The following is a 27,978-nucleotide window of genomic DNA, read 5'->3' as shown; positions in this document are numbered from 1 at the left end:
TGATCAAATGTCATACACCTAAAGGATCTAAAAGTAGGACTGATAACAAATGCTAACTGAAACAAAAATACACAGAAAAGGCAAAAAAGACTTTTAAAGCATTATAAATAATTAGTTGCTCACAAAAATAAATGAAAAAAAAAAGCCTGGAACAAATGCACACAATTCACAAACTGGTAGAAACTTGACCAGACGCTACTTCATTAGGATAGCCGCAAGGGACACGAATCCCCAGAGATTCGGTTCAATCTAGACTAAAGGTCACTTGTTAAAAGACTAAACCTAATCGCCACACACGGAAGAAGACGGTGCAAGTAAAACAACAAAGTATCAAGAAATTGCAAGACATTGTCATTAGAGTAACACCTTCTCCATCAAACAAGATTCAAACACTAAGAGACACCAAATGAGTTGTCTGCATTTACTCTTGAAACACTAAATGATACTTTTAATTTGCCCAATAACCAATTGAAATAACTTTTAAATCATCTTTTTTTTTTTTTTTGCCATCAACAGAATCATTACATCTCTGGGTCATTTTTTTTTTATTAAGTGGGTATTTTACTATTTCTAGTCATACAAATCATCTTACAATATATCATGTTAGTATAAATTATTCATTTGGTGTCCCAGGGATAAAGCATAAGTAGCAGGAAAGACCAGAGGCATGGTAGTAACACACAAAAGAACAACACTGCTGCGTCTGCGTCTGCAGGGAAAAAGGGTTGAGTAATAAGGCAGTGAATGGGGATTTAAATATACACATTGAAAAAGTGTCGCTATCACCAACGACAAGGGGAAAAAAACAAAAAAAACAAAAAAAACAAAAAAAAAACAAATACGAAAAATGGTAACATGAGCGTTCCCAAAAAAAAAAATATTAAAAAACTAGGTATTGTTCAATTCTGATCATAAAACTCCGTGCGGCCACTTACAAGGGCCCCAGGGCTGTTGGGTTCCTCTGTGTAGTATGGCCCTGCTGAGCCGGCATGAGGCTGGCCCTCCGGCTCCTACATAGTTGGCCAAAAAAAAAACAAAAAAAAAAATAGAGGAGGTAGAGAGTTAGGATGGTGAAATTAAAGGTGATGGGCGTGACACAACACAAGGAACAAACATTGAACTTAATGTGATATGTTTTTGTTGAACTAATTTGACCTGCATTTTATTTGACACCTTATTGTAATAGTCAGAAACAAAAGATTTTCTTTGAAATTTATGACCTAACATTTGTAAAACTGAGTTTCTGTGCAAATGTCCATTCTGCAACACATAAAGCAGCAGAAAGCATTGGATCAACAATATGTACATCATATTTCAACAGTGAAAAGGTCAAAGCGTTCCTGAATGGGTTTTTTGTGGGGGCTGTCAATTTTAAATTAATAGACCTAAATGTATATAGGATATGTAAATGTTCCAAGCCAATGATGTGTTTTAATAAATCAAATAATTGTTTTGAATGTTTTTTTTGTTTTTTCTCTCAAAACCTTCAAATGATAGTAATGACAAGTTGTTTTTTTCACTATTTAACAAAAACAAGACATCATAAAATTTGTCTCAATGACATGCTGGTATAGTGAATATTTTTTTAGCCAAAAAAAAAAACAAAAAAAAAAAGAAAAAAAGAATAACTTTTATAATAGCTCAAATAAGAAATAGATATAATCAAACTAAGACAAGCAATGAATAGGTGATTGAAAACAAATGGAAAGTTTATCAATGCTTCATATCAAACTTTTAAACTGTCTGTTTAAAAGAGAGTACATTGAATGAAACTTTCAATGCATGACTAATTAAATAATGTAATGTAGGATTGTTAATGCCAATCTCATGTCCAGTTGTCCGTGTTGCGAGGTCATATTGGAAATGGTGGACAACTGTACATTAGGAAAACATGTTAGTAAAAAAAAAAAAAAATTAAAAAAAAACTTTTTTGCTTGTACATTGCTAGTAGTTAAAGCCTAGCTAATGTACAAAGCAAAAAATAAATATATACTACAGAAGTGATAGAAAAATAGAAGGCTGAAGAACAAGTTCTTTACCTTGACTTTCTTTTTGGGGGGTTCATCAGAGGGAGTGTTGGTGCCAGCATTCATACTGTTGTTGTTGCTCATAGGAGGCATGCAGTTCATCTGTCCAGGCATTTGACTCATCATTGGGGGCATGTTTGCACCAGCATTCATCCCAGGATGCCCAGGCATCATGGGACCATTATGGCTCATCAAAGGACCGTTTGGACCTCCCATCATTGGGCCATTCTGATTCATATTCATGTTAGGTCCGCCCATGTTTGGCGGCATCATGTGTGATCCAACTAGGTTTGGTGCCATCTGGCCACCCATGTGTCCAGTATTCATCATGTTATTGGGAGGCATTCCATTTGGCATCATCCCATGTGGACCAGGGCCCATCCCATGGCCCATCATGTGTGGAGGTGGTCCTCCGTGTGGACCCATGATATGACTATGTGGGTGGGGATGATGGGGTATTGATGTAGAAACACTCGTGACAGGAGACATAATGCTTTGTGTTACAGATGTTAACATGGGACCTGAAGAGTTGCAACACAAAAATGAAAACAACTGGTCAAAGAAGTAATATGATTATAAAATTGAAACTCAGCAATACTAATATAATCCATGTCTAACGTTAACAGCACTCAAATAATTATTTTTTTTTTAAATCACATTTTTATCTACCTACTCTTAAGTTTTTTTTATTGAATTTCTTCATAAACAGTCCCCCTAAGAGAACTCAAAATGTGTTGTGGGTTTCAAAGACAGATGAAATATATTTAGTGTAATTATTATCGTGATATAACATGTTCACTTAAAAATTAATCAATTAATCCCCTAGTAAGACCCATGGACAGTCTTAATTAAATGTGATAACTTGGCTAAAGGAGGGCACAAAGAAGAAAGTAAAATGTAGCTGCTGAGACAAATCATTATTTTGAAAAAAAAAAAAAAAAAAGTCAAATACAGGTTACATTCCAAATGACACAAAAATTATAGTAAATAGGCAAAGTTACCTGTGTTGGCTGTGGTGACAACACTGCTGCTAGATGAAGGCATCAATGACATGGCAGATGACATAGAGGAGGGAGGTAATGGAATCCCACCATCACTATAAGGCATCTTGGACTCTGGAACCATATGATGATGGGGGTGTTGCATGTGCTGGTGATGTAAGTGATGACTAGCCATATGCCCAGGTGGGCTAATATTTTCTAGCGTCCTAGAGGTATCCCCATTCTGGTGGTGAGAACTGGAAGGTGGTGGAGAGACCCCAGATAAGGTTGGGGTGCTCACAGAGTCCGTCTTGTCACCCTGATCAGAGGAATGGAAACCACTGTCTACAGATGTGGAGTCACTAGGCATGCCACTCAAGCTGTCTGAGCCGGTGGTGGAGTCACTAGTGGGCAGGTCAGGGTGATGAGCTGTGGTGGAGTTCGGCCGAGAAGAAGACTCATGAGTGTCTGTGTTGGACAATGGTGACGTTTGGTTATGGTCACCACTGTGAGCAATACTGGATGACGTGTTGTTAGCCATAGCTGCTGGACTGTTAGCCGGCTTAGGCACTGGCGACGCTATTGAGGTGGCGCTGCCCCCCATGGCAGATGGAGGCATAACACTACTCCGTGCTAACTGTTCAACAGCATTGGACATGCTGTTTAAACTAGGACTTCCCAAGTTTGGTGAGTTGGTCATATTGTTCATTTGAGCCAGAGGACCACCTGGCTGTCCAAACATTCCCCTGGAAGGACTCATTGAGCCCCGAGGAGTGTGCGCCATTCGAGGACCCACTGAATTAGCAGCAGCCATCATAGCTGCCTGTGCAGCCTGAGCAGCTTTGTTCGATGAGCTATTGTGCTGTTGCGACATCATGAGTCCTGGCTGGGCCCCCATGTTCGGAGGTATAGGTCCTGAGGCTGAACCTGGTGGCATTGGCCCGGCACCAGTTTGCTGAGGCATACCATGCTGACCAGGCATAGGTCCCATGTTGTAACCTGGGTATTGGTTGCTTGGCATTCCACCCATGTTGGTGTTACCTTGTGGATAAGGACCAGTGATATAATTTTGTTGACCCAAGTTTCTGTTCATTCCTGGCATATTTCCATACATAGGAGCCCCTTGCATTGGGCCAGGTCCATTAGGGTACATGCTTTGCTGAGATCCAGGGTAACTTTGCATGGGCCCTGCCATAGGAGGACCTCCCATGCTCCCCATACCAGGTTGTTGTCTATTGTAACCACCTGGGAAAAAAAAAAAGATGAATTTACTACCATTGTTTACTAAATTTTTTGACTTTAGTTTAATATACTGACATTTTTTTTTAAATCAAGACTTTGCATGTAATTTATATATTTTTGTGTTTACCTTGTGGGTACTGAGAATTGTACTGAGGAAAATGCCCAGGCATCGGACCGCCCATTTTTCCAGTTCCAGGCATGTACCCCATGCTGTTGGGTGGGGGCATCATTTGTTGAGTGTAACCTAGAAGAAATAATGTCAATGTAGAAGTAACTAAAATAAGAAATAAAATAGCATAAAAATTTAATTGATTCAAAGGCAAAATTAAGTTGTGTGAAAATCTCTTTTTATCTATAATTATACAATAAATATTTGAAAAGCTCTTGAAAATAGATTGATTAAATTTTTTAAAAATAATTTAAAAAACAAAAACACTTAACGCTACCTGCATCCATCCCTTGAGTAGCCATGGGAGATTGTGTCATTCTATTCTGTCCATCAACCTGCCCAGAGGCAGGACGTATTGGCATAGGACTGCCAGCTTGAGCACCTACAAGCAAAGCAAAGAAAAATGATTTTCATCATTGGTATTCAATTTATTTTACAGAAATATCACTACACAGGACCCATACAATTGAGCAAGTTTTCAAATATCTAGATAACTAAAACATATTTTTGTAAAATGTGTAATTGTCACACACACACAATTCCTTTGACAAAGTTAAGTGAGCTGATATATATATACATTGTATATAATTCAATAATAATGGCAGAAAACAAATATACAGTATGAGTGGACGGGTAAACAGATGGGAACAGTCCTTAAAACCTTAAGTGAACACACACTTACTTCTCCCAGATTAAAGGTGCAGTACATAAATGTATGTTTGTGAAAGACTGAGTTTATGTGTGTGTGGTAGGGGCCGACTGATCAGTATCACATGAATAATTAATAGGCCTAGATGCCTCCAGCTATTCTGCTTGCCTTTGTTAAGAGTATTTCATGAGCTTTGCATTTGATTTCTAACAAATAGCCACGTTTTTTTAACACCTTCCTATCCAAGTAAGAAAGCTAAATTATAGCAACAAATGAAATATTGATTAAGAAATTAAAACTGATATAATCAAATGTTGAACAATTCTGAAACATTTTCTTTTAATGATGAGAAAATATTAATTACTTTCTTAATTTGTATTAATTAAGGGAAAAAAATAAATTGATGGTCAAAGCTAAGCTAGGATTTCAAAAGCTTCATTCAGTGGAAACCCAAACCCTACCTGTCTGCAAGACTACTATCATATTCTCTCCCTTTGAAGTACCTTCCTATGATCCCCCTCTTCCTTTTTTTTCCCCCCTTTCTCACTGCTATCATTTACCACCACCTCAAAGGGAAATCCCCATAACTTTTGTCCAATCTATAGAAATGCCCCAGTTGACTTATCACCTTCAATGCCCCCAACCCCACCATTCATTACCTCCCCTCCCCCCCAACATGCAACTATGCTTCATCTCCCCCTCAAACACACACACAAGGAGTTTCCCTCCCCTCCTGTCAAAAGCAGCACATTAGTTCACAGCTCTCTCCTCAACTGGAATCTACCTCTTCTATGTGCAGGGGACTGAATGGGTTTATTGATAGCACTAACAATAACAATAACAAAAGGTCTGCCAGATCAGCTGTAAACCAGACAGAGTATTTAGACAAAGCAGCCTCTTTAATGTCTGCCTTCATTATTGTGTTGTATGGGTTGTGGGGATAACCACAAGTTGTGACTAATACCATCCACTAATTAGCAACTAGACAATGATTGGTACATCTACTACATACACTACAAACTGAGTCTGGATTACATTTAAGAGAGAGAAATTTTTAAGACAATTTCATGTTGAATTAGCAGAACAAACCCATTGGACCTCCAAGACTATTCAGTTCCTGGCTTGAAGGTAAGACAATTTTATGAAATTATTGGAAATAAAGATGTGTCATTAAAATATATTGGGGAATAAAGATGTCAGATTATATATTAATTGTGAATAAAGATGTGAGATTATAGATTTATTGGAAATGATGTAAGATTTTATTAATAATAAATATGTGATATTGACAGTGAGATATTTATAAACAATCATTTAAGCGTAATCCTTATAGTTGAGATTATAATTTTATTTTAAAACTTGTAATGTTTTTTTTTTAAGTGCTGGCAATATTTGTTTTAAAAAAATTAATATTGAGAAAAAAGATAATTTCCTTAAATAATTAATTTTTTAAAATTTTTCATTAAATTTTGAGCAAAAAAATTGCTTCATTGAAATATTCTGAATAAGGCACACAGTAATATATATTAATATAAAATAACTATACACTTTACAGAAATTCAGAGCTATAGACAGTTGAATGTTTTTTTTCTATGAAAAAAAGAAAAAAAAACTAGAAAAAGAAATGTGACAATGTCTGAAATGATCAGAACAAGAGTTGACTAAAGATGAGCCAAAACAAATAGTCAAACAAAATCAGCCAGTCTATACATATTTGTTAACTCTTTCTCACTTGTAATTATTTACCATATTCTGATGGAATCAACGTTTGTATCGTCGGTTAGGAGAGAAAGAGTTAAGCCCTTCTCAAATGTACTATTTTATTTCAGAATTTGATTTATTTGATTCTTCAAAGAGACAGTTTGAAATGTTCACATCTTCAACTTACCCTAATGTTAATAAACATATCAAAACCAATAAAAAAAACTCTTGCAAAAAGCTCTAGAAAGATTGTTGTTGGACTCTAACTAGGACGCTCATGTTCACTTTCAGAACCTGCCACCATTAGGTACAAATTTTAAGACTTTAATTTGTGAGGTCTTCAAATGAATAGATCATTCTAACTGCCTATAAACAGACCCTCCTTGTGATGGATTCAAACTGTTAATGCATCATTCTGCTATAACATTTATTACCTTGAATAATCATTAATAGCAGTGACAATCAAAGAGACAAAAAGAAGAAAACTACAGATAGCTAGAGAAAACAAGTTAAGTGAAGTCTAATCTACTGACCGGGAATGGAAGCTGGAGTGTTTGATCTAGATCCAGAAGAACCAACTGGGGATGGTGCTGGTCTGGGGACACCAGTTGAGCCTCTGGAATTCTCTCCACTTATGTCTTCAGGATTACCAAGTTCCTAGAAGAAGGAAATAAACATCTCAATCTTATAATCATATTTTTCATGCTCAAGTTTCTAACAACACAGTGTTTATGCTGTTCCACTGATAGAATAATTTCTTATTTGTTTTTAGTGAATGTGTTTGTTGAAATACATAGCATAGGGATGGGGGAAGGGTGGTTTGGGATTTTATTGGAGAAATCAGACTAAAAATAATTAAATCAAGTTAGGTCACTTTTAAAGTGGTCTACAAGAGACCATAAAGGCATAAATGACATAGCTTGTTTATTCACAACAAAACAAAGAACAATAACAAACAAGGTCAAGTCTCAATGCTTACACTATTACTAATACTATTAATACTGTTATGCTGAATAAAAACTCATCTACAGTAGCATTAACAACAAATTAAGAAAACAGATTATCAATAAATGTTCAAATCAAATAAGCAATGGGAGCAATTTAGGTGGGGGCTAAATGACAACTTTTTAGGACCTAGGGGCTTTGTTACTGTGTTGTTTTTAGTTGTTGTTGTTTCCATTGACTTAGACTTAAGAAATGATTCGATCTTTTTTTTCACGTCTCCTATATAGATCTAATAGACAGGCAAGATTGTTTGAAACCAAAAGATGACTCGCGGTTCATACATTCCCATCAACCCCCTGACTCCCCTCCCCCTTTCTTTTTCCTTCACTCTTTCTCACTCCTAGATCTAGTTCCACCGCTCACTCGTTCACGCGGTAACACACACATTCAGAGGAGGAGCGAAGGAAAGAACAACTTGGGGAAGAAAACATTGGAAGAGAGAGACGAGGGGACAGATAACGTAAAGAATGACTTCAAGTCTACCTCTACAGCCGATGGACAAGGCAGTAACGAAACTTTCCTCTAAACGTTAAAGGGAAATAAAGAAAACTTACCGAAACGATAAGCGTCTAAAACCTTGCTTCGCCAACTTTTCCCCACTAACACTGCATCAACACTTTAAGAAAAAAAAATACTCGGGCCAATTCCCATTTCTCTAAGGCGTACCATTAAAAACCTAGTCTACATATTCACTAGACACAGTACAAAAAAAAAGGCCTAGCAAAGGCGTTGTTAAAGTCTCTAGCCCAAGCTACAACATTGGAAAAGTATTGGACTGAAACCAAGCTCTATTATCACCTGGGTCGAGCCACTATGTTGTATGCGCAGGCAGGCCAGGCCAAGCCAGGCAGACACTATACACACCAGCTAGGCTCAACACAAGGACGAGGATCGATACCGTGGCGCGATTACGATACCTCATAACGGCACTAAGTATCGAGCTGTATTATTTTAAAAGCTCTGAAAGCGATTACCTATCTTTTTCAAAGCACCATAATTTCTAATGACGTTATATATTCAAAATAAAATAAAATTAGACTAAAAGGGGAAAGAAAGGCTGGAGATAGTACAGAAAATAGTATAATAAAACTGTTAACATCTTTCAAATATACTGCCACACGTCTATTTCATACCGACCAAGTATTCGAGTTACATTGACTGTCATTGAAGCTTTTTTTTCTAAAGGAGAAAAAAAAAGGGGGGGGGGGGGTCAAAACTTGCTAGCTAACTTGAACGTTAAAGTGAAGGCACTGGGCTGTATTGAAGAGTTCCTAGTACAATTTATTACATGTTGGTAGAAGGGAAAAAAAACAGGGTGCGGGTATGAATAAACAATAAAAGGTCTATGATGATACCATTGTAGAGTTGATTAGTATACAAGTACACATTAGACTAGCGTGTATGGGGAGAGGGGGGGGGGGGGGCAATAGACTCGATCCTCTCGCGAATGTCCAAAAGCAAAATATGAGATCGAGATCTAGATGGTGGTGGACGGGTATAAACAAAAAAAAATTGGGATAGAAATAATCTGGCGACCTTGATCATTTATGGTTTATTATTTCGTTGTTAGGGTGATACACGAGATTGAGATGGAATATCTCTTCATTGGGTTCGACACTAAATATGCTTATCTGATGTGGCGAGGTCGTCACAAATGTTTTGTTAGTCGAGACAGTGTTGTAGTGGCAGTGGTTTGGTTTACAAATTACAAAGAAATTTAAAAAAACAAATCTCTCTCTCCAAGATGATGCTAGTTTAATCAGCGGAACTACTCTCGCCAGTTTCTAATTCATTCTGTAAACTTCTCTCCCCTGTCTAGTGAGTGAACGAAGAGAAAGAGAGAGAGAGAGGGCAAGAGAGATTGGGTAGATCCCAGCACATCAATGTGTGTTTTTTTTTTCCTCTCCCCCGTACAATTCTTCACCAACCCCCTACCCCGCTGTGTTGTTTTTTTTTCAGGGAAATCCCGATTTAATCTTCTGGCTACGTAACCCTTTCAATACTTTAGGGTCACACAAAATTCAACAAAAAAACAAAAACATTTCTTCTAATAAGAAACTATTTTACTAATATTTTCAAAAATGTAGGCCTACAAGAAGATGCATGCATTGATCAGCAATCCACCCCCGACTCCAAACCCCCGTCATTTCCTCAAGGTGCAGAAATGAGTATTTTAATTGAATTTCTCAAGTCCCTCCAACCAAGCGTTCGCATTCGGGTCCGTGTTACGCTGCCTTGGCTCGCATAATGGTTTATTTCTAAGGGCCGAGGGAGGCAGAGACTGTTTGCTCTAGCCGGGTCTGAATAGGCAAGATAAAACATATTTCCATACCTGTTCTTTTTTGACTTGAGTTATTTAGTCTTCACTTTAACCCAATCTCCATGTTCTCCTCGCGATAGAAAACGAAGTACATTTACTGTAAGATTTCACTCCCCTTTTAAACTTTAATTTTAATGCCACCTCCCACCCCATCCTTTCATTTTTAAAAGCGTGCTTTTCCAGCGCTTAGGGGGGAAAAAACTGAGAGAGAGAGAGAACTAAACTAAACGAATGAAACCTGCCAACATTAGTATTAAAAGCAAGCGAGGAGAAGTCCCACGTGAAACGAGGGGACGGGTAGGTCAGGACGAAACTTTTTAAGTGTTGGACTTAGTTTACGTTCCACCTTGCAATACTGGCTGTTATTTTGAAGGGAGGGAGAGAGAGAGGCGCAACACGAAGACGAAATTCACGTATTGGCAACATCCTGTTCAGTGCAGCACAAGTTGTGGATATCCGGCATTGCAAATAGACGAGTTGGAAACAGTGTGTTCAACCCCCGTGCCCAATAGCCGAAGCGCACCGTTTACGCGCATTGCTCTTAGGCGGGTTCTTATTAGAAGCACAGCTTGTGCTGACTGCCCGAGCAAGGGACCAGGCAGGAAAGCTAGCTCGTTGTGGGCCGAGGGTAATCTATAGCTGAGGGCTAGAAAATCAATACACGCCAGCATGGAGGAGAGCCAACACAAGGCTTATCACAAAATGAAGGTTTACAACCTGGGGCTCTGTCAAGGGAAAAAGAGTTTCACTATTTTAAAAAAAAACACTGCGTTTGTCTTCAAGGGATGTGAGTGAGGGAATATCTCTAATGAATAGAAGTATTAGAATAAGCAAAAAGTTTTCTAAGTACAAATGAGTGCATTTAAACACAGCAACATACTAATGACGGATACAAAATCTAAATGGAGAAATTATAGATCTATTGTCTTTATAATAGCATGGCATATACTGTTGTGTGGGCATTTACATTATGGCCTAGGAAGAAGTAAGTGGCAATGACCAAAGCAGTACCTACATAGTGTACACAACGTTTTGAGATTAAATGAAACCGGTTGGTCTATATACATTATTTACATTAATAGTTCGGTTATAACGGGATCTTACCAATTCAACCAAAGCACGCGTTACCAAGTTAAATTAATACTTCTATTTCAGATTTTAAAAAAATAATACTTCTATTTCAGATTTTAAAAAATGATTGGGCCCGAATTCATTCTAATTAGACAAATACAAAGATTATATACAGACTACGTGCTAAGGTTGTAAAAAAGGGGGGGGGGAACAAGGAAAATTAATATAAATAAAAGGGGGCGGGTAAGAATTACGAATGCCATCAGAGAAGAAGAGAAGGGGAAAAAAACTATTTCAGTCTTCTCCAATGTGTTTCATATCCTTGACAGAGCCTCGCGGTTTCCTCCGAGGCAGATGTGGGGTTTTTCCTCTTTGCGCCAGTCAAGCTTATTCGAACGTCGACTCTGCACGGGTCTCGTTGTTATTTTTAGACAGGCCTATCAGTCTTTCCCCTCCGCGAAACCCCCGCCTCCCTATTTCACGTAGCCTGAACAAAGAGTAATGGCAAAAGGAGCACCAACTCTCCGTGTTGGAAGATTTTTTTTTCTTTTCAAACGAGGCTGTCTAGATAGAGGGAAATAGAAAAGACCTGGAGAATAATGAAAGCAGGGAGGAGAGGAGGAGGAGGGAAGGGAATTCCTCCAGCGTCGAAGCTGTTTTTGACGTTGTCATTTACAACTATCTAAGCATTTAGTCTGTAATACAGTCCACTCCATAAGTGCAGTGTAGTAGCTTTTTGTTTTGCTCTCCCATCAATTCTTTTGAGTCGGTGGAAACAAATCAACAGAGAAGGACGGCTTCGCTTTACGCTATAGAGATGTACACACGTTTTGAACACAGTTCATTTATTAGATGTGCGGCCTGCCTCCCACTTTAGAAGAAACATTGGTAGTAAGATCTTAAATGATGTTAAGAGCTGTGTTAACAAAGATTATCTTTCTCTTTTTGTCTCACTTGTTTGTTTGTATAATTAATCATTATACTTGTTCACTCTATATTTTTAAAGTGAACCGTCGTGTGCGGACTAATGCTGAATGGTAAAGAGGAGGGTGGGTGGGGTATTCAAGTGTTGCACTGAATGAGACCAGTATGGAAGGGGGCAAACTAGTATTACATTCCGTAAAGAGACTATTTGTCCCCCATTTGTTGTCCTACGAAGCTCCCATTCTAGTAAACCGATACTAAAAGAAACACCAGGACATTGGCGTGGTTCAAGAGAAATACATTCAAGAAAACTAAACACGACAATCAACCCCCCAAATGGTAACTATCGCTGGTATCAAAGCTCGTGTTCACAAGTTGATTGTATTTGATACAAATAAAAATTGTGTGATCATTTCATAGACTATCTTCTTGATCACTAATTCGTTCATTTCCGTTGCGTCTAGCCCGTAGAACTGTGTAAAGTTTGGAGATTTTCACACACAAAAACTAAACAATGTCAAGGGCGATAGATTAAACTTCAATGTTGCCAACTAAATCAAAGCTACAAACGGAAGAGATTAGAAACTATGATTCTGCTGTGCTAAGGAGTTCACACAATTATCATCCAACTTTTAAAATAAAATAACACTGCCTTTATTTTGTACACCGGATATACCCCCAAAAAAAAAAAAAGCTTGCTATTTATGGGTTTTGCCGCAATATATGAAAATCTGCTATGTCGAGACTGAGTCTATTCTGAAACAAACCCTGGCATGGCACACGCTCTTAAAGTCATCATCATTCACAAATTCATGAGAAGAAAAAAAAATCAACTTCGTCTAATAATGACGCTATCAGATTACGAGTTTTCATTTCAATTTCTTGGGTTTCAAATGTAACAAATGTAATGAAAAATAGTAAATGTGGAATAACTACTTTGATATGTATAGAAGAGATGATATAAACATTATAGTAGACATTTATTATTCCTACGAATAGTCCTAAAGTCATTAAACAACATTTCTTTTCAAACTAAATCCTAAACCACATTTGTTCAGTTCTTCCCATGTCAGTGTGTTGAGAGAGATACATTTCTAGTGTGGTATAAAGCAATTAAGTTAAAGTAGTGTTTCTCGTTGATTTGGACATGCGTCTTTATACTTCCTAATCCAATGTTTACTTGTAGGTTTAAATTTGGGGGGGGGGGCAATTTTGCCTAATTAAAAATCATACATTACACAAATTGAGTTATTCCCCGTCCTTAGAGCTATTACTTCTGTTGTAAGAGTGCGCGAAGAGCAAAGAAACCTTGTCAATGATGTAAACAACAGACCAACCACGTGTGTGTGTGTGTAGTAGAGCAATAAGTCCATGGAAAATGCCAAACTGAAGTGAAATTCAAGGCGATGGGATCAGGGCGGAGGTTCATAAAGGTGGGCCAGTGAACAAATAAGTAAGACAGAGGAGGGCTCCTTCAAATGCACACTAGAGGAAAATGATACAGAGGTTTCTAGTCTGAGAACGTTTTTGTGTGTAAGCTGAAGCTTCCAACGAGTGCAGTCACATTTCAAACTGATAGCGCCACAGTCCAATACATGCATCCAAGCTAGATGCCTTCTACAGACGTGTCTTGAGTTAATCGGTTCTTCCTGCTCTCTCTGCGAGCTCAATGTCCACTGGCTCTCTCTCTCTGGCAGCTCAATGTCCACTGGCTCTCTCTCTGGCAGCTCAATGTCCACTGTCTCTCTCTTGGAGCTCAATGTCCACTGGCTCTCTCTCTGGGAGCTCAATGTCCACTGGCTCTCTCTCTGGGAGCTCAATGTCCACTGTCTCTCTCTCTCTCTGGCAGCTCAATGTCCACTGGCTCTCTCTCTCTTGGAGCTCAATGTCCACTGTTTCTCTCTCTCTGGGAGCTCAATGTCCACTGTCTCTCTCTCTGGCAGCTCAATGTCCACTGGCTCTCTTTATTGGCTAGAACGTGCGCTACTCATTTGTTGTACATTTATTGTCCATAATCATTTCACCTCAATTCAAGACCTGATCCTGCAGGTACCCGTGTTGATTTTATTCAAACTTTTCACATCTCTACCTTAGCTGACTGGCACTACACCAGCGGCTACTTTGAATGCGTGTGTAGTGCAGTGGCGGCGCTTCGGTAGAAATATCGGGGGGGGGGGGTCTCTCAAAGTACACCGGTTATAAAATTATGGTTATAAAATGACGAAATGTAACAATATCTAGCGTTGTCCCGAGACCTAGCAATGTATTTCACTAGTGCCAACTGTATACAGGTGTAGCGACACTAGATAACCAGCTGCGATAGCTAGTGCAAACATTGCTTGAGGTAGAAGCCTTACACTAAGAGTATTCAAAAGGCGTGTCAAGTTCAAAGGCACTACATAATGTATACAGCTGAAATGGTTTGAGAATTTCAAACTTAGATATAATCTAAAGAAGAAAAAAAATATATATAACCGAGATATTCTTTGATAACGGAATCGCTGCAGCACAAGTACATGGATTGTCTAACCTTGTTTGGAGTAATGTTATGCTGCATACAGTACGATTTTTTTTTTGTACAAGCTTTGAGACACGTCATTATTACAAGGGTACATTGTTGTGTGTAGGGAGAGGGGAGGAGAGATAATTACTTGTATGCGGCGCCTAATGAGGGCTGGGGCGTGGTGGCCAAGTCGTGAAACGGTTAACCAACGATGCGAATCCTTTTCGTCTAATAGGTTCTAATATAGGTACGTCTCCGTAAGTTTCCAAATGTGGGTCGTTGTGTAAGTCAATGTTATCAGTCCCTGTGGAGGAGGGGGGAGATGTGGGGTTAGCTGGAGCAGGAGAATTCTTTTTAGATTGGTACTCTATACTTTGCACAATAAATAAGAGTGTAGTGTAGAACTGTCCTTGAGGAAACACAAAATGAGGAATAAATATTTGAAAACAACAACAAAAAACGAAAAAAGAATATTAAAAGAAAAGACAACTTGAAGAACAGTAAAACACAGTCAAATGTAGGAGCCCACAAAATGCATGTATAACATTTGTTTTTGTTTTTTAATAAAAAATGTCTGACTATTGGAAATATAATGTTTATAAGTTTTAATAAAATTCAATCAAGACTACTAACAGAAATAAATAGAAGTAGGATGTGTGTATTACAGTAGTGAAGAGTAAATGCCTACACTATGTCAAAGAACAGCTACTGAAATGGAATATGAAGTCTTCTGTGTGTTTTTGTTTAAATGGCTTTTGTAAATGGTCTTATAGGCATTCTATGGTTTAACATGGTTACAAAGTTGTTTTTCCATGGAATGTTTTCTAGTCTATTTGTTCATATTTCACTGTTAAAATTCAAATGGAGTGACAGTTTCTTTGTTCCTAACTTCAAAGTTTGGGCTAGATCAGAATAAAAAACAAAAAAAAAAGTATTTTAAAAAATTCAAAACTTACTGATTTCATGTCTTGACTGTTTTCTTCTTGTTTCATTGACTGTTGAATGAAACAAAAACTTATATAGAATGGTCTTTATTTTAATGATCCCACAGTAATATAAATAGTTGGGTGATGGGGAGAGGCAACAAGAAAATGATGTGGCCAACTAATAATTAACAAACATCTCTCTAAGTGATGAGAACAAAAGTTGAACTTACATATACAGAGCCGTGATCAGATGGAGCAGGTGATGGCTGCTTTGGAGAGTTCTGGACCATGATTTGTATCTGCTGTAATTGTGACTGCTGTGGAGTTGGGGGCCTAGCAGCTGGAGAGAGTGGAGGACCAGGTGGTTGCTGTGAAGGGGGCATATACATTTGGGGCTGAGGAGGGACATGTCCATACATCTGATTGGGCAGCTGGAGGAAACAAAAATTAACATTTCACAATGACATTTGTACAATAAATATTAGTGTTATAGTAATTTTCAGAAGGATTAATGAAAAAAAAAAATATAAAAATTCAGCATTTCCTACATGATGCTTCTGTTTTGTTTGTAATAAGTGTTTTATTGTGTTTACTTTAAATCTTAACACATTTTTTTCCCCCATCATCAATAGTCTCATAGTGTCAGCATGGTGTTACCATGACATGCTTACTTTAACACTTACAATTCATTTTCAACCAATAGTAACAAGTAGAAATAAAATAGCCAGCTTTATTTTTTTTTTAATCATAGTTGAAACTTACCTGTCCACCCATCATAAATCTCTGCGAACCTGGCCCAGGTCCCATGGCCATCTGCTGGCTCATATACTGGCCGCCCTGTTGGGGGTAAGAACCACCCACTGCTGGCCGGCGGCCTTGGCTCATGTCGTTGCCGCCAGACTAAGAAAAAAAAAATCTTTTATTAGACTTTCATTTCCATAATTTAAACCCATGACTAAACAGGAAGTTTACTTACAGCACTATTAAAGACTTAATTAACACAGTACTTCCACTAACAATATTAAACAGATTCTTCTACTATTTAATAATTTGATTCCTATAATTCATTCCAACAACATGATAAATACATAGACATCTGAAACGAGTTTCTATAACTACTAAAAGAATAAAGATAGTGCAATAGGTTGGTAATCAACACTGATTTGTTATGCGTACAACAAATTAGTTTCCTAGTTTTAAGTAACACTGATAAACTAAATACAAGTTTAGCTATTATTGTAAAAAGTTAGTTCTTTTTAACAAAATAAAAACAAATAAAATGAAATAACTAAAACAAAAAGTTATTCAGAGACCAAACAAAACTCACTAGTCCAATTCCAAGTAAAAAAAAAAAAAAAAATTTAACCGAAACAACATTCCTATGCAGCTTAACTCATTTAGTATTCATCAACTTTAAAAAAAAAAAAATTTAATGAACCGCAAAAGCTAAAATAATACTAGGACTAATCTTTTTTTTTCCTACCAGCCATTAAACAAGACATGCTACCATCTGCTAGCATGCAAAACCAGTAGAAAGGAATCAATAGTGACTAATGAATTTAAACAAAATAATAATAAATGAACCACATTTGTACCCCAAAAAAAAAAAATCTCAAATTTAGTATTTTAAGTACAAGTTCTATGTATACAAAAGGAAATGTGAACAGTACATGTTTCAAAATGCTTACAGATTAATCAAGATTCTTCAAGTGTGAGTAAATAATTAATGATTAACCCGTTTAACCCGTTGGAAGCAGGTGGCATCATGTCAAGCTGATTGTCTAGCTATAATTTTCTTTGAATAAAGAGGATTATAGAGAATACACAGATCAATACGAAAAAAAAAAAAGTGTCATGTTTTGGGCTAAGACATGTTAGTCTAGTTCCTGAAATAGGCTGGTGTAGCATCAGTTCACATGACACCAATCAAGCCATGCTGTGAGTTGAATCCAGAGCCAAGACAATCAATTATTGTAGTGAATTAACTTGTGAATGACTCCACTTCAATTTGACCAACAAAAAATTACAAGTGGAACTAATGAATGATTGGAGACCAAGCAAAAAAAGCAATGAGATCAAAGTTGGAAGCATGTTACAGAGAAATGAAATGAAGACATCTATACACACACGGTCCTCTGAAAGTTAAGTGTGATAGGCACTGCCCAGTTGAACTGAAATGTGATCAGCATTTCCTGACCATCTAGACCAGCCTAGTCTGCACCAAGACATATGTCTTGTTACTTTCAAATGAACAGTATGCCAGGACAACATAACACACAAAAAAAAAATAAAAATAAATAATAAAACTTATAAAGAACTAGATAAATAAGACACTTGTCAACCAGTTGATATCTGTTTCAAGGGCATATGTTCAAAAGAATATTATTCAACAAATATCAATGTTTGAGAAACAGTAACTTAAAATTTGTCCAAAAGAAACGCTGAATGCCTAACTGTACATAGAAAAATCAATTCAAATACGTACAGTTCTGAAATAAACACATAGAGATTTTTAGTTTTTGTATAAAAAAAAAAAAAAACTTAAACCATATCCTTATATTAATGTTGAAGAAAAGGTTTATAACCTTTGAAAAAAAATGGGAGGGGGTGACATGCTTCCCATTCTGACTTAATTACACTGCCTTGATCCAATACTTTCTGAGTGATCCTCCCCTAACAATCTTTGAAGAATGAATAAGAGAAAGAGAGGCTTTCTAACTTTCCATTCACTGGGTAAGTAGGAGAGGGGAGAGAAAACATGAAGAGGGGGAGTGAAGAAAGGGGAATCCTAACAAACAAAAAAAAAGGAAAAAAAAAAGAATTCAAGGCCAAGTCTTGACCTCGTTATAGAAAAAAAAAAAAAAAGGACAAAAATAGCATGGTGTCAGCGAGTGCACATTCTATTGCAGACACTTGCTCTGTTCTATTTATTGTGCTCTCTTAAACCAGCTGTCGGGGGGGGGGGGGGGGGGGGAGGGTTTGCTTACGCTTAGCGATCTGCTTTGGTTATTGGCGTGAGTAGTTTTTTTTTAAAGCTGTAACTGAAGCATGCTCCCTAACATGCACAGCTTTCTTAACATTATCTCCACCCCTACCCGCTAACACACACACACACAAACTGATGATTAAACAAATGGTTCACCACCGTCACCTCCCACCCCGCCCCACTCTACCACCCCATTCCATTCATAGTGTTAGGTCACATGAAAGGGACGGTGGGAAGGGGGGGGGGGAGAGGGCGAATAGGAAATGTGTGGGTCTGCCAGAAGTGCTCAAGGCCCCACTGCCTAGAGCATTAAACTGAGAAATGAACTAGGCACGGTGAGAATGAGACGCTGAAGCTATCAAAATTCAAGAATGAAACTAGACAAGAATACATACACACATAGAAGCCAAGATGAATGTGGACATGTACTGTTCAACATAAGGCTCATTCTAAGTGCTCGACGAAGGAGACTTCAAATAAAACGAGAATACTCAATTGAAACGATCGCGCTTAGCCGGTGGTATTTGAGCTTTTAAGCTGTTGATTTATCAGGACAGCTGATATCAAAATCGTGTTTGTGCTGTACTACTGTATGACTACTGACGTTGAAATATCAGTGTTTGCGGTATAAGTTTGGGGTGTGTACGGAGACATTTGTTACCCATCTAACAAGTCCCTTCAAGCTGCGCCTTTACATTTTCTCTCCGTCTCAACCAATGCAATGACCTATACACACACACACACACGAGCTTACGAGAAAAAAAAAGTCATTATTCTAAGCTATAGTCACAATAGCCCCTATAGACAACGAGGTCTGAAAGCGGAACTTTACTTTTTTTTTAAACTTAAACTACTTTTAAACTACTATAGTCACAATATTTAGCACTAAAACATCGTGCTTCTCAAGTACATACATCTACTGAATTTCCTGGAGACATTAGCTTCGGGAAGAGCACTAAGGTGCACACACTCCCTCCATTGAAAGTTCAGGCATGTTTGTAAACTCTTTTACATGTTTCGGGTGTTCCTTCAGAGTTGAAGGTCATCTACATCTTAGCCCAAACCTCCCGCAGGACGACGTGTGATGGCAGCGGGCAAAGGTACGAACCCGGAACCATCGAGGCGACCGAACTACAGTCCAGCGAGCATACCGCGCGACCAGATGGGCCATAGAATTGGAAAAGTAGAAAGCATTAAAGATGACGATTAGACTAGGAAGAGCATATACCACGATTCACGGTTACCAGAGACAAAAAACCCCGAGCCTAGAACATTCCAGATGACTAAATAGGCCAGACAATGCAAAGAACATCCGGTTAACGATAAGAACGATAAGGACGGCTATGCATGGCTTACTTTTAGACGAAACTATAAATGTCTATAAAGTAGGAACCATGAAAGACATTTTTAAAAAAGTCGTATCTTGCAACGCTTCTACAATAGTAAAAGAACTGCACAGTTATCAAAACACTATTTTTGATTCCATTTTCCACTGACATAGCATGGACATTTAGAAAGCCCTACGACTTGGGGGGGGGGGGGGGGGGGGGGGGACTTTGCACACGATGCACACTTTTGAGTTATGGGACGCGAAATGTATCCGTTGCTGTGGTCAAACTAGCGAGAGGTTTTCAGTTGGTCAGCTCCTTGCCCTAAACGTTCCATGACCATACAGAGACGGTTTCAGAGAACATTTCAACACTGGGTCCTAAAGAAATCTTTACAAATGTCGAGCATGTGGGTCTGACAGAGACTACAACGTTTCTCTAGGAAGACAAACATACAGTGAAACTCTTTAAGTACTCCCAATGCGAGTGAGTAGATCTGGCCCCAATAGCTGAAAGACAATCATCGCCCAGGTTTTGATCTCGCGTGCATACGAGTTTAACCAAACAAAGTGAAGGAAGCGGCTGGAATCATCGAGAGCATATGTTTTCACTGTAACTGAAGCATCCTAACAAGCAATATTCACTGTTCTATCCTAACAAGCAATATTCACTGTTCTATCCTAACAAGTAATATACACTGTTCTATCCTAACAAATAACCTACTGAGGTTTTACAGTGATCGTACATTTTGTTCACAATTCTAATATTACACAAATAAATATTCTCAGGGAAACTTTCTTTTCCAGCTTAGAGTAGTATGTTTTTCCTAATCCTTAAAACAAAATTGAAACAAAAATACAAATTGGTAAGCTCCACATAATACACCTGGGAGTTCGATATTAAAGGACACCCCCCCCCCACCTACTTAAAAAAAAATACGTTTCCCTGTGTACGTGTGTTGGCATGCGTCGGTTGGCGACGTAATGCCTTTATTAAAATGCGTGAAAGAGAGGGAGGTGTATGTGTGTGTGGGAGGGGGAGGTAAGGTGACAGGAGTTCAAACGACGGTACCAGCTATCTTCCCGCAACAGGTATTTGTTGTGTCAGACGAGCCCTGGGGTCACCGAGTACAAAGACGATGCTCAGCAGTAAGAGATCGGCAATGAGCATTAACTCCCGACGTGAAGATAAGACAATTTCCTTTTACCTGTTGTTTTTTTTTTTTTTGGGGGGGGGGGGGGGGGGCCCGGCCTGAGGTGTTAACTAACAAACTTTACTAAGGAGGTGAAGGTAGTGTGTGGACAGAAGAGATGCCCCGACACAACAAAACCAATCGCATTGCATTTAACATCAACTGGGCTATGAGAGAGAGGAAGGGCTTGACCTACAAAATTCAAATAATAAAGAGAATAGTATTAAAATTTTATTGGTTAAATTTTTGTGTTAGTAAAAAAAAAAAAAAAAAAAAGAAAGAATAAAGATAAACATAGAGCGCATTGATCTTGAAGTTTCGAAATCGTGTGTTCGACTCTGCATCTTAATAATTATCTCAAAGTAATGGAGTCGTTGAGCAGACCAAAATATTCGTTGAGAGCCTTATCCGTTTTTCACCAACTGTCTGAATGCCATTAAGGAATTTTCGTTCATGGACCAAAATGTGCTATATATATATAACAAAATACTGACCATGTTGTGTGCACGTATTGTAAGAATGCGAGTCTACATATTACTAAAGCCCAAGGTATGTTCTAGTAGCTTCTTGGAGAGGACGCAGGGAGATAATCACCATTCAGTGAGAGGGGCTGATGAGATTTTCAAGAAGCAAACCAACGGAAGAAAAAAAAAATTGTTATCAGGTCACGATGACCGAAAAACTCAACCTTTATATAGTGTCAGCATTAGCAAACAGGGCCCCTTCCCGCCACCTCAATGCGACACACATCAATCGGCCAAGTGACCACAAGTGGTCAATATTTATTGACACTAGTGCGAGGAAATGGGAACGCGAGAAATGGGGGGGGGGGGGGGCAAGCGTGAAAGGGAAAAGGGGGGGTAGGGGAGACGCGGGTTAGCGCAAATGATCAGGCACACACCACCCTCTCTAGTAAACACACACACACAGACTCAGTCATTTATTTGGAGAGCGCCTAGTACGGTGTGATCAAATTAGATCACGGACGTTCTAATAATGGCTCCTGATGATGCAAGGGGGTTTCGTGACCTGGTTCATTTTTTTTTTTATTATTTTTTTTTTTCAAAGTCGTGTCCTTGCTTTTATCCCGCCCCCGACACTGTCTGTGTGGTGACTGGGATATCTATTGATTTGGTGGAGACGCGGCGTGACCTTGAGACGAGGCCATTTTAACATTAATAACTACTTGTACATACACACACTGATCTATTGGTAGCGCCGTGCGTAAGCTCATTCCTATTAAGTTGAATATCACACGAACAGTTAGAATAGAACGCTAATGGAGCCAACTGCATTGACCTGAAGCAACAACGGACTTTTCCCACTTTCGAACATTCTGTTTACCTAGACATGTACTACATAAGTAGGCATTACAATTCCTTTTTTTTTTTTTAAATTTACGCTATTTTACTAAATATAAACGAGAGACAGACATAGACCCAACATCAAAGAATAGTCACTTGTAATCCTGTTGAATCGTGGTACTAAAGCAACAGCCAAATGTTTCCGGAGAACGCAGTTACCATCATGCCCTTGTCTTGACCAGCCAAAGAAATGCACTGGTACAATGGCTCCTTTGCTCGCCCACCATCCAGATCTCTGCCCGTCCCCCCCCCCCTTAAGTAAACGGCTACAACCAAAACAAAGCCCTACATAGGATAATGGCTAATAACTGGAGTGATAACCTTACTCAAGAGTCTGATTCTTTCATACGCCAGAGGGGCTGTCACCAAATAGAACTGACATACATATATACATTATTTGAACCGCCAACTAAGAAAAACTCAAAAAAAAAAAAAAAAAACTCAACACAACGGCATCTGACTTAATTGATCAGAACAAATAGAACGCACTCAAAGAACTCTGCCATAGTGCACGTCTAAAAATGTAAAAGAACATGACCTCAGTTTAAAAACATCATCTCAGTTTACTAAAATTATATTTTAAAAAAAAATTAACCACAATGGACAAGACTATTCCACCATTTACAAAACAAAAATATGCAAGCTAGGTTAAGTCATGCTGTATGAAACACACATAATTGCTGGTAAGACGAATGATCAAATCACCCAAAAAAAAAAAGAAAAGCACTAAGTGGTTGACTAAAAGCTGAATCAAAGACAAAATACAACTCAGGGGGAATAACAGACACTCTTATAAATATCAAATTGTAACTGAAAAATGTGCACCATGGAAGAAATATGATCAAGTGCTATGAGGTCTAAAATAAACACATAAAATACCCAAGAAGTTTAATAATAAGAATAAAAGAAACAAAAAAAATGCAGCAAATACTTTAAAAAAAAAAAAAGGATATTGCCAGTTTTATACACACCTACAATGTTTTTAAAATGTGTAATAATGACAACAAAAATAAATATTAGGCATTTTTTTTTATTAATGTATATAAAGACTGCTAACTAAATGTATTCTATTAAAATTTAGCAACACAACCCTCCCCAGATACACTTAACATTTGATATGATAAAAAAAAAATAGAAAACAAGTGTATAAAAAATGTAATGTTAAATTTACAGATATATGTATATACCCAAAAAAAGGTCATTGCCAGCACACACACAGTAAATCTCTGCTAAACATGCACACAAATAAACAATAGAATCAACGGTGGTGGAAAAATAACTTTTGTCTTATGCAATCTTACTTTCAAGGTCCTTCAGAACCAATTTCAATTTCTTTTTTTTTTTAAATCTTGAAAAAAAAAAATTAAAACATTTGAAATTAATCTATTTTTAACATAAGTTAAAAGAGTTTTGATCTTTAAAACAAAATTAAATAAATGTGCCCCAAAGAAATAACAACAATCTAATCCCTGCCAAAAGAAATTAACAGCAACACTACTAATTACAACCACAAACAAGGCTTAAAAACTGAGGCTTAAATTTCACAGATACTTCATAACTATAAACAATAAGGATATTAAATGTGTAACTTATATTAACAATAAACTCAATATTATAGTTACACATACACTGATGGTATTTCCTAAGCAATTTAAAAGTGAGTATAGCACTGAATGATTTTTAACAATAAAAAAAAATGGTTTGATTCCTCCGGGGAACATATATTTATATATACATATAAAAGCATGCAGAACTAAACACTGGATTTCAATATGTAACAATCATATAATTTTTTTAAAGTCACAGTAAACAAAAACTGCATGCAATTAAAATTTAAAATGTGTAACTGTCAAACTGGATGCAAAATATTAAGCATTACTGAAGCACAACAGTTGCAAGCAGGGGTAACAGTGTCATTGGAATGCCTGTACTGCTATATATCAGATTTTTTTACCTGACTCCTATAGAGCGAAGAGCCAGGTCCCTGTTGAGGATACATGTATGGATGAACACCAACTCTTGAATTTGAGGCCCAATTTGATGGTGGAGGTTGCTGCTGTTGATGCATGGAATATGGAGAGTGCGTTGGTGAGTTCATTTCACTCTTTGGCTGAAGGCTTGCCGGCATGTTTTCGTCACGGCTATTTGATGTGCTAACAGGGGGTGATGTTTTAGCAGGTGTACTTGGAGACTGCAACAAAGTGTTTAGCGTTGGAGTTGTTCCTATATGTTGACCTGGGAATGTATTGCCAGGGACACCATGTATCCGCTGTCCTCCATAGTTTCCACCCTGGTTACCAACCATTGCTGAATAAACAGGATGCAACGGCGGAGACACTTTACTGGTGCCTGGGTAATATCTTGAGTGCGGGGGGTAGTGGTGTGCATGACCTGGATATTGTGAATTTAAGGGATATTCCTGGTTTACATAATTTGAGGTGGACCTGCTAGTAGGACCGCAGACGTCATCTTCTGATGTTTGGGTATTAAAATCTGAGCTCTGAAATTGTGATCTGTATCCAGGACCAGATGGAGACCCAATGAATCCTGGCCCTGTCATCGGGTGGTTGTTTACATTATTTATAGATCCCTCATCCATTTTTTCAAACTGATCAGGATCCCCAGAATACCTTGCTCGTCCATGTCCACCACCCCCAGGATAGCAGTAAGTCCCATTGTTCATATCTGTACTAACAATAATTGCTTAAATTTGCAGCCACTTCTGCAAGTTTTGAAACCGAAAGCTACATATCGTACTTGACAAGTTTTTATCCATCAAACTTTAGAGGCTAAAAAGTTTTCTTCAATCCTATCACATTGTCCATAGTCATATGGATATGCAGTGTTTGCATAGTCATTGCAAAGAGCAATCTGTTCATTTTTACATCTTGGATTTTTAAAAAAAGATTAAATTTCACTCAATCAGTGTTTTAACTTAACACATAATGTCTAGCATCAATTAACAAAATAAAGATCACCTTTGCACTAATTAAAGATTATAAATTTATAAGGAATGCACACACACACACAATAACCACCACAACTAGATAAGGAACTGAACTTTTCAATAGTTTATAAAATTTATTTCTTTTACATTATAAAATTATTTTTTTTTACATGATACTACAGTCATGAACTTTAGTCCGGTGTGTCATTGAATCACTACACATTACAAAGAAGGTACATTTTTGCGAAGGCATTCTTTTTATTACAGCTTATAGACAGAATATTGTAACTTTTGCCTACACCCTATTCATGAAACTTAGGTTACTAACAGACACTGAGATAGCAACATTCACAAAAAAAAAAAAAAAGCAAACAGGTATAGGTATTGTGTAATGTATAGTCTACATCCATACTGAATCAATGTAAACTGAATGAAACTTGGAAGTTTACAAGTTAGAATGTAAAATCTAGTTTTGCGACTTATTATGTAGCTGTAACTGTAATGATATAGAAGGCAGGCCATAGTTTCTAAAGCTAGAATCTGTATATATAGATCTAGATCTCATAAGAGTACTCTTGCCTCTATAGACCTAGTTCTATCTAATATATAGAATATTATAGATCTAGAACTCATAGATCTACATTATACAACCCGACTCTCTCTATATTAGTCTGTATAATCTGTCTAAAGTACTTTACTTTTACTAGATCTACAATCATCTAGGTGACTAGTGACGATCTAGACTATTTCTAGCTAGAATCTACTTCTACTATAGATTTATTATATCTTAAGACTTAAGACTAAAGATTAGAGCTATTAATTCTAGTTAAGTCAGTTAAGACTATATAGTCAGTCTATCTAGTTTCTAGATTTACTTGAATCTAGGGAATATCTAGAATTAAACTGAGATTCAAGAATATAGATCTAAATCTAAATTAGTCTAAATAGATATAATATATTAGATCTAGACTAGAATAAATATATATTATATAGATCTATAGACTAGAATAAATATATATTATATAGATCTAATCATCTATACTTCTATAGACTAGAATATAATATTATAATATAGATGATTAGATATATTCTAGAATCTAGAAAATCTAGATCTAGACTGGAGTCTACCATTCATTATAATTATAGAATCTAGATATCTTTTCTAGCTCTAGATTCTAGATCTACACTCTACAGTTTTAGAGTTAACTGAGTTAGCCTACAGCAGGCTAACTTTAAACTACACTACTACACTCTTCACTCTACATCAGTACATGCATACACGGGCTATATTATTATTAGATATCTAGACTTTAGAATTGAGTCACTGACGTCTTCGTCTATTGTCTAGACATAATTATAGAATATAGATACTAGATCTAGACTCTATTCCAGATTAAGAGTCTACTAGACTAGATTTAAATAAGATTAGATCTTAAATCTAGATTTAGATATCTAATTCTCATTCAACCCGAACTAGACAGTCTCGACTTAACCACCAGACTTGTCTAGATCTACCTCGACCTCCATGTTGGTTTAGAAATTGCTATCGCTATGAAAAAGCGGTTGAAGTTGGTCTAGACAAATCTCTATTTTCAATATAATCTAGTCTAAACTATGCAGAAATGTTTACGGTAATACTCACCGACTAAAGTACAAGACTTTTGTTAAGCTACAATTTCAAAAATAAGTTTTAAATAGTCTAAATCTAATAATATTGTAATATATTTTCGTAACTTTTAAACGGTAACGCACCCTATCTTCTGAAAGTTGTATCCACAACCTTGATGATCCAAAGCAGCTTGCTTCCTGGTCTTGGTTTTCGTTATTCCTAATTATGTTTCACACGTGTGTTCCACGCTGATGCCAATTGATGAATAACAACAAAAACAATTTAACACAGAAAAAAAAAAAAGTTAAGCGCCAGGCAGCATGGTCTTATCATAAACACAAGAGATATTGTACACTTCAATAAGCGGGAATATCACAGATTTTCGACAGTCAGTTTTGAATTCATCCGCTATGGCGTGTTATATGAGGGTAAAAAGGCCTGAGCCTTTATCAATCTGGTTGTATTCATTACTTTCGGTTTGTCAAGCTTCCGTACAAAAGTTACACTCATAGGAGTATTTTTTGGCACACAGCATCCGCTAAACAGTACTTGGTAATTCTTTCTTTAATGCCTTGACTGAGCGCAAGTTTACATTGGAGTTGTGATGCGTCATGTATTTTTTTTTTTCTCGACCAAAACCTTCCTTCATTTCAACGCTTCTGAATGCCTCCTATACATTAGCGGAAGTTTTGTTATGCCTCGTATTAACACTGCCCTGTCAAATTTAAAATTTTAAACAATTCATAATTGAATGCATAATCTATCTTAATTATTTTTTTTCTTCAATATCAGTTCATTTATCATATGGTATCAACTAAAACGAGTATGATAAGTTATATAAATTTGGGGAGGTAATACGAACAGCCAGAAAATACCATTGGGTCTAAGGGTGACGTCAAACGAAGGCCAAAGATCGTAGAGATGTTATCGAGCGAAGTTTTTTTTTTTTTGGTATCTGGCGCTGAAAGTGTATAAGCACGCTAATGATTTACTTCAAAACAATAAAATTATAAATTTTGACACAAGTGCAATGCT

General features: G+C 37.3%; 1 protein-coding gene across 6 annotated transcripts in view; it reads right to left on the bottom strand.

Moving 5' to 3' along the window:
• LOC106077828 (trithorax group protein osa-like) overlaps window positions 1-27,729 on the bottom strand; it is a 41,198-nt gene extending 13,469 nt beyond the window's left edge. For 2 of the 6 annotated variants that reach the window (XM_013238537.2, XM_056031701.1), the window contains exons 1-11: window positions 27,087-27,729; window positions 24,342-25,274; window positions 16,280-16,417; window positions 15,748-15,948; window positions 15,548-15,586; window positions 7,302-7,425; window positions 4,696-4,800; window positions 4,377-4,493; window positions 3,029-4,252; window positions 2,040-2,548; window positions 936-1,010 (exon numbers count right to left, since the gene is read on the bottom strand). In XM_013238537.2, coding sequence (XP_013093991.2) covers window positions 936-1,010; window positions 2,040-2,548; window positions 3,029-4,252; window positions 4,377-4,493; window positions 4,696-4,800; window positions 7,302-7,425; window positions 15,548-15,586; window positions 15,748-15,948; window positions 16,280-16,417; window positions 24,342-25,070 — 3,261 coding nt within the window. In that variant the 5' untranslated portion in view covers window positions 25,071-25,274; window positions 27,087-27,729. Of the gene's footprint in view, window positions 1-935; window positions 1,011-2,039; window positions 2,549-3,028; window positions 4,253-4,376; window positions 4,494-4,695; window positions 4,801-7,301; window positions 7,426-15,547; window positions 15,587-15,747; window positions 15,949-16,279; window positions 16,418-24,341; window positions 25,275-26,976 lie in introns of all 6 variants that reach the window. The other 4 variants (XM_056031699.1, XM_056031700.1, XM_056031702.1 and 1 more) reach the window with 4 other exon arrangements.
• Between the last annotated feature and the right edge of the window lie 249 nt (window positions 27,730-27,978).

The sequence above is a fragment of the Biomphalaria glabrata genome, chromosome 6 (assembly GCF_947242115.1).
Source record: "Biomphalaria glabrata chromosome 6, xgBioGlab47.1, whole genome shotgun sequence".
Classification (NCBI taxonomy): domain Eukaryota; kingdom Metazoa; phylum Mollusca; class Gastropoda; family Planorbidae; genus Biomphalaria; species Biomphalaria glabrata.
The sequence above is the reverse complement of the archived record's forward strand: the minus strand, read 5'-3'. Positions and strand labels throughout refer to the sequence as shown.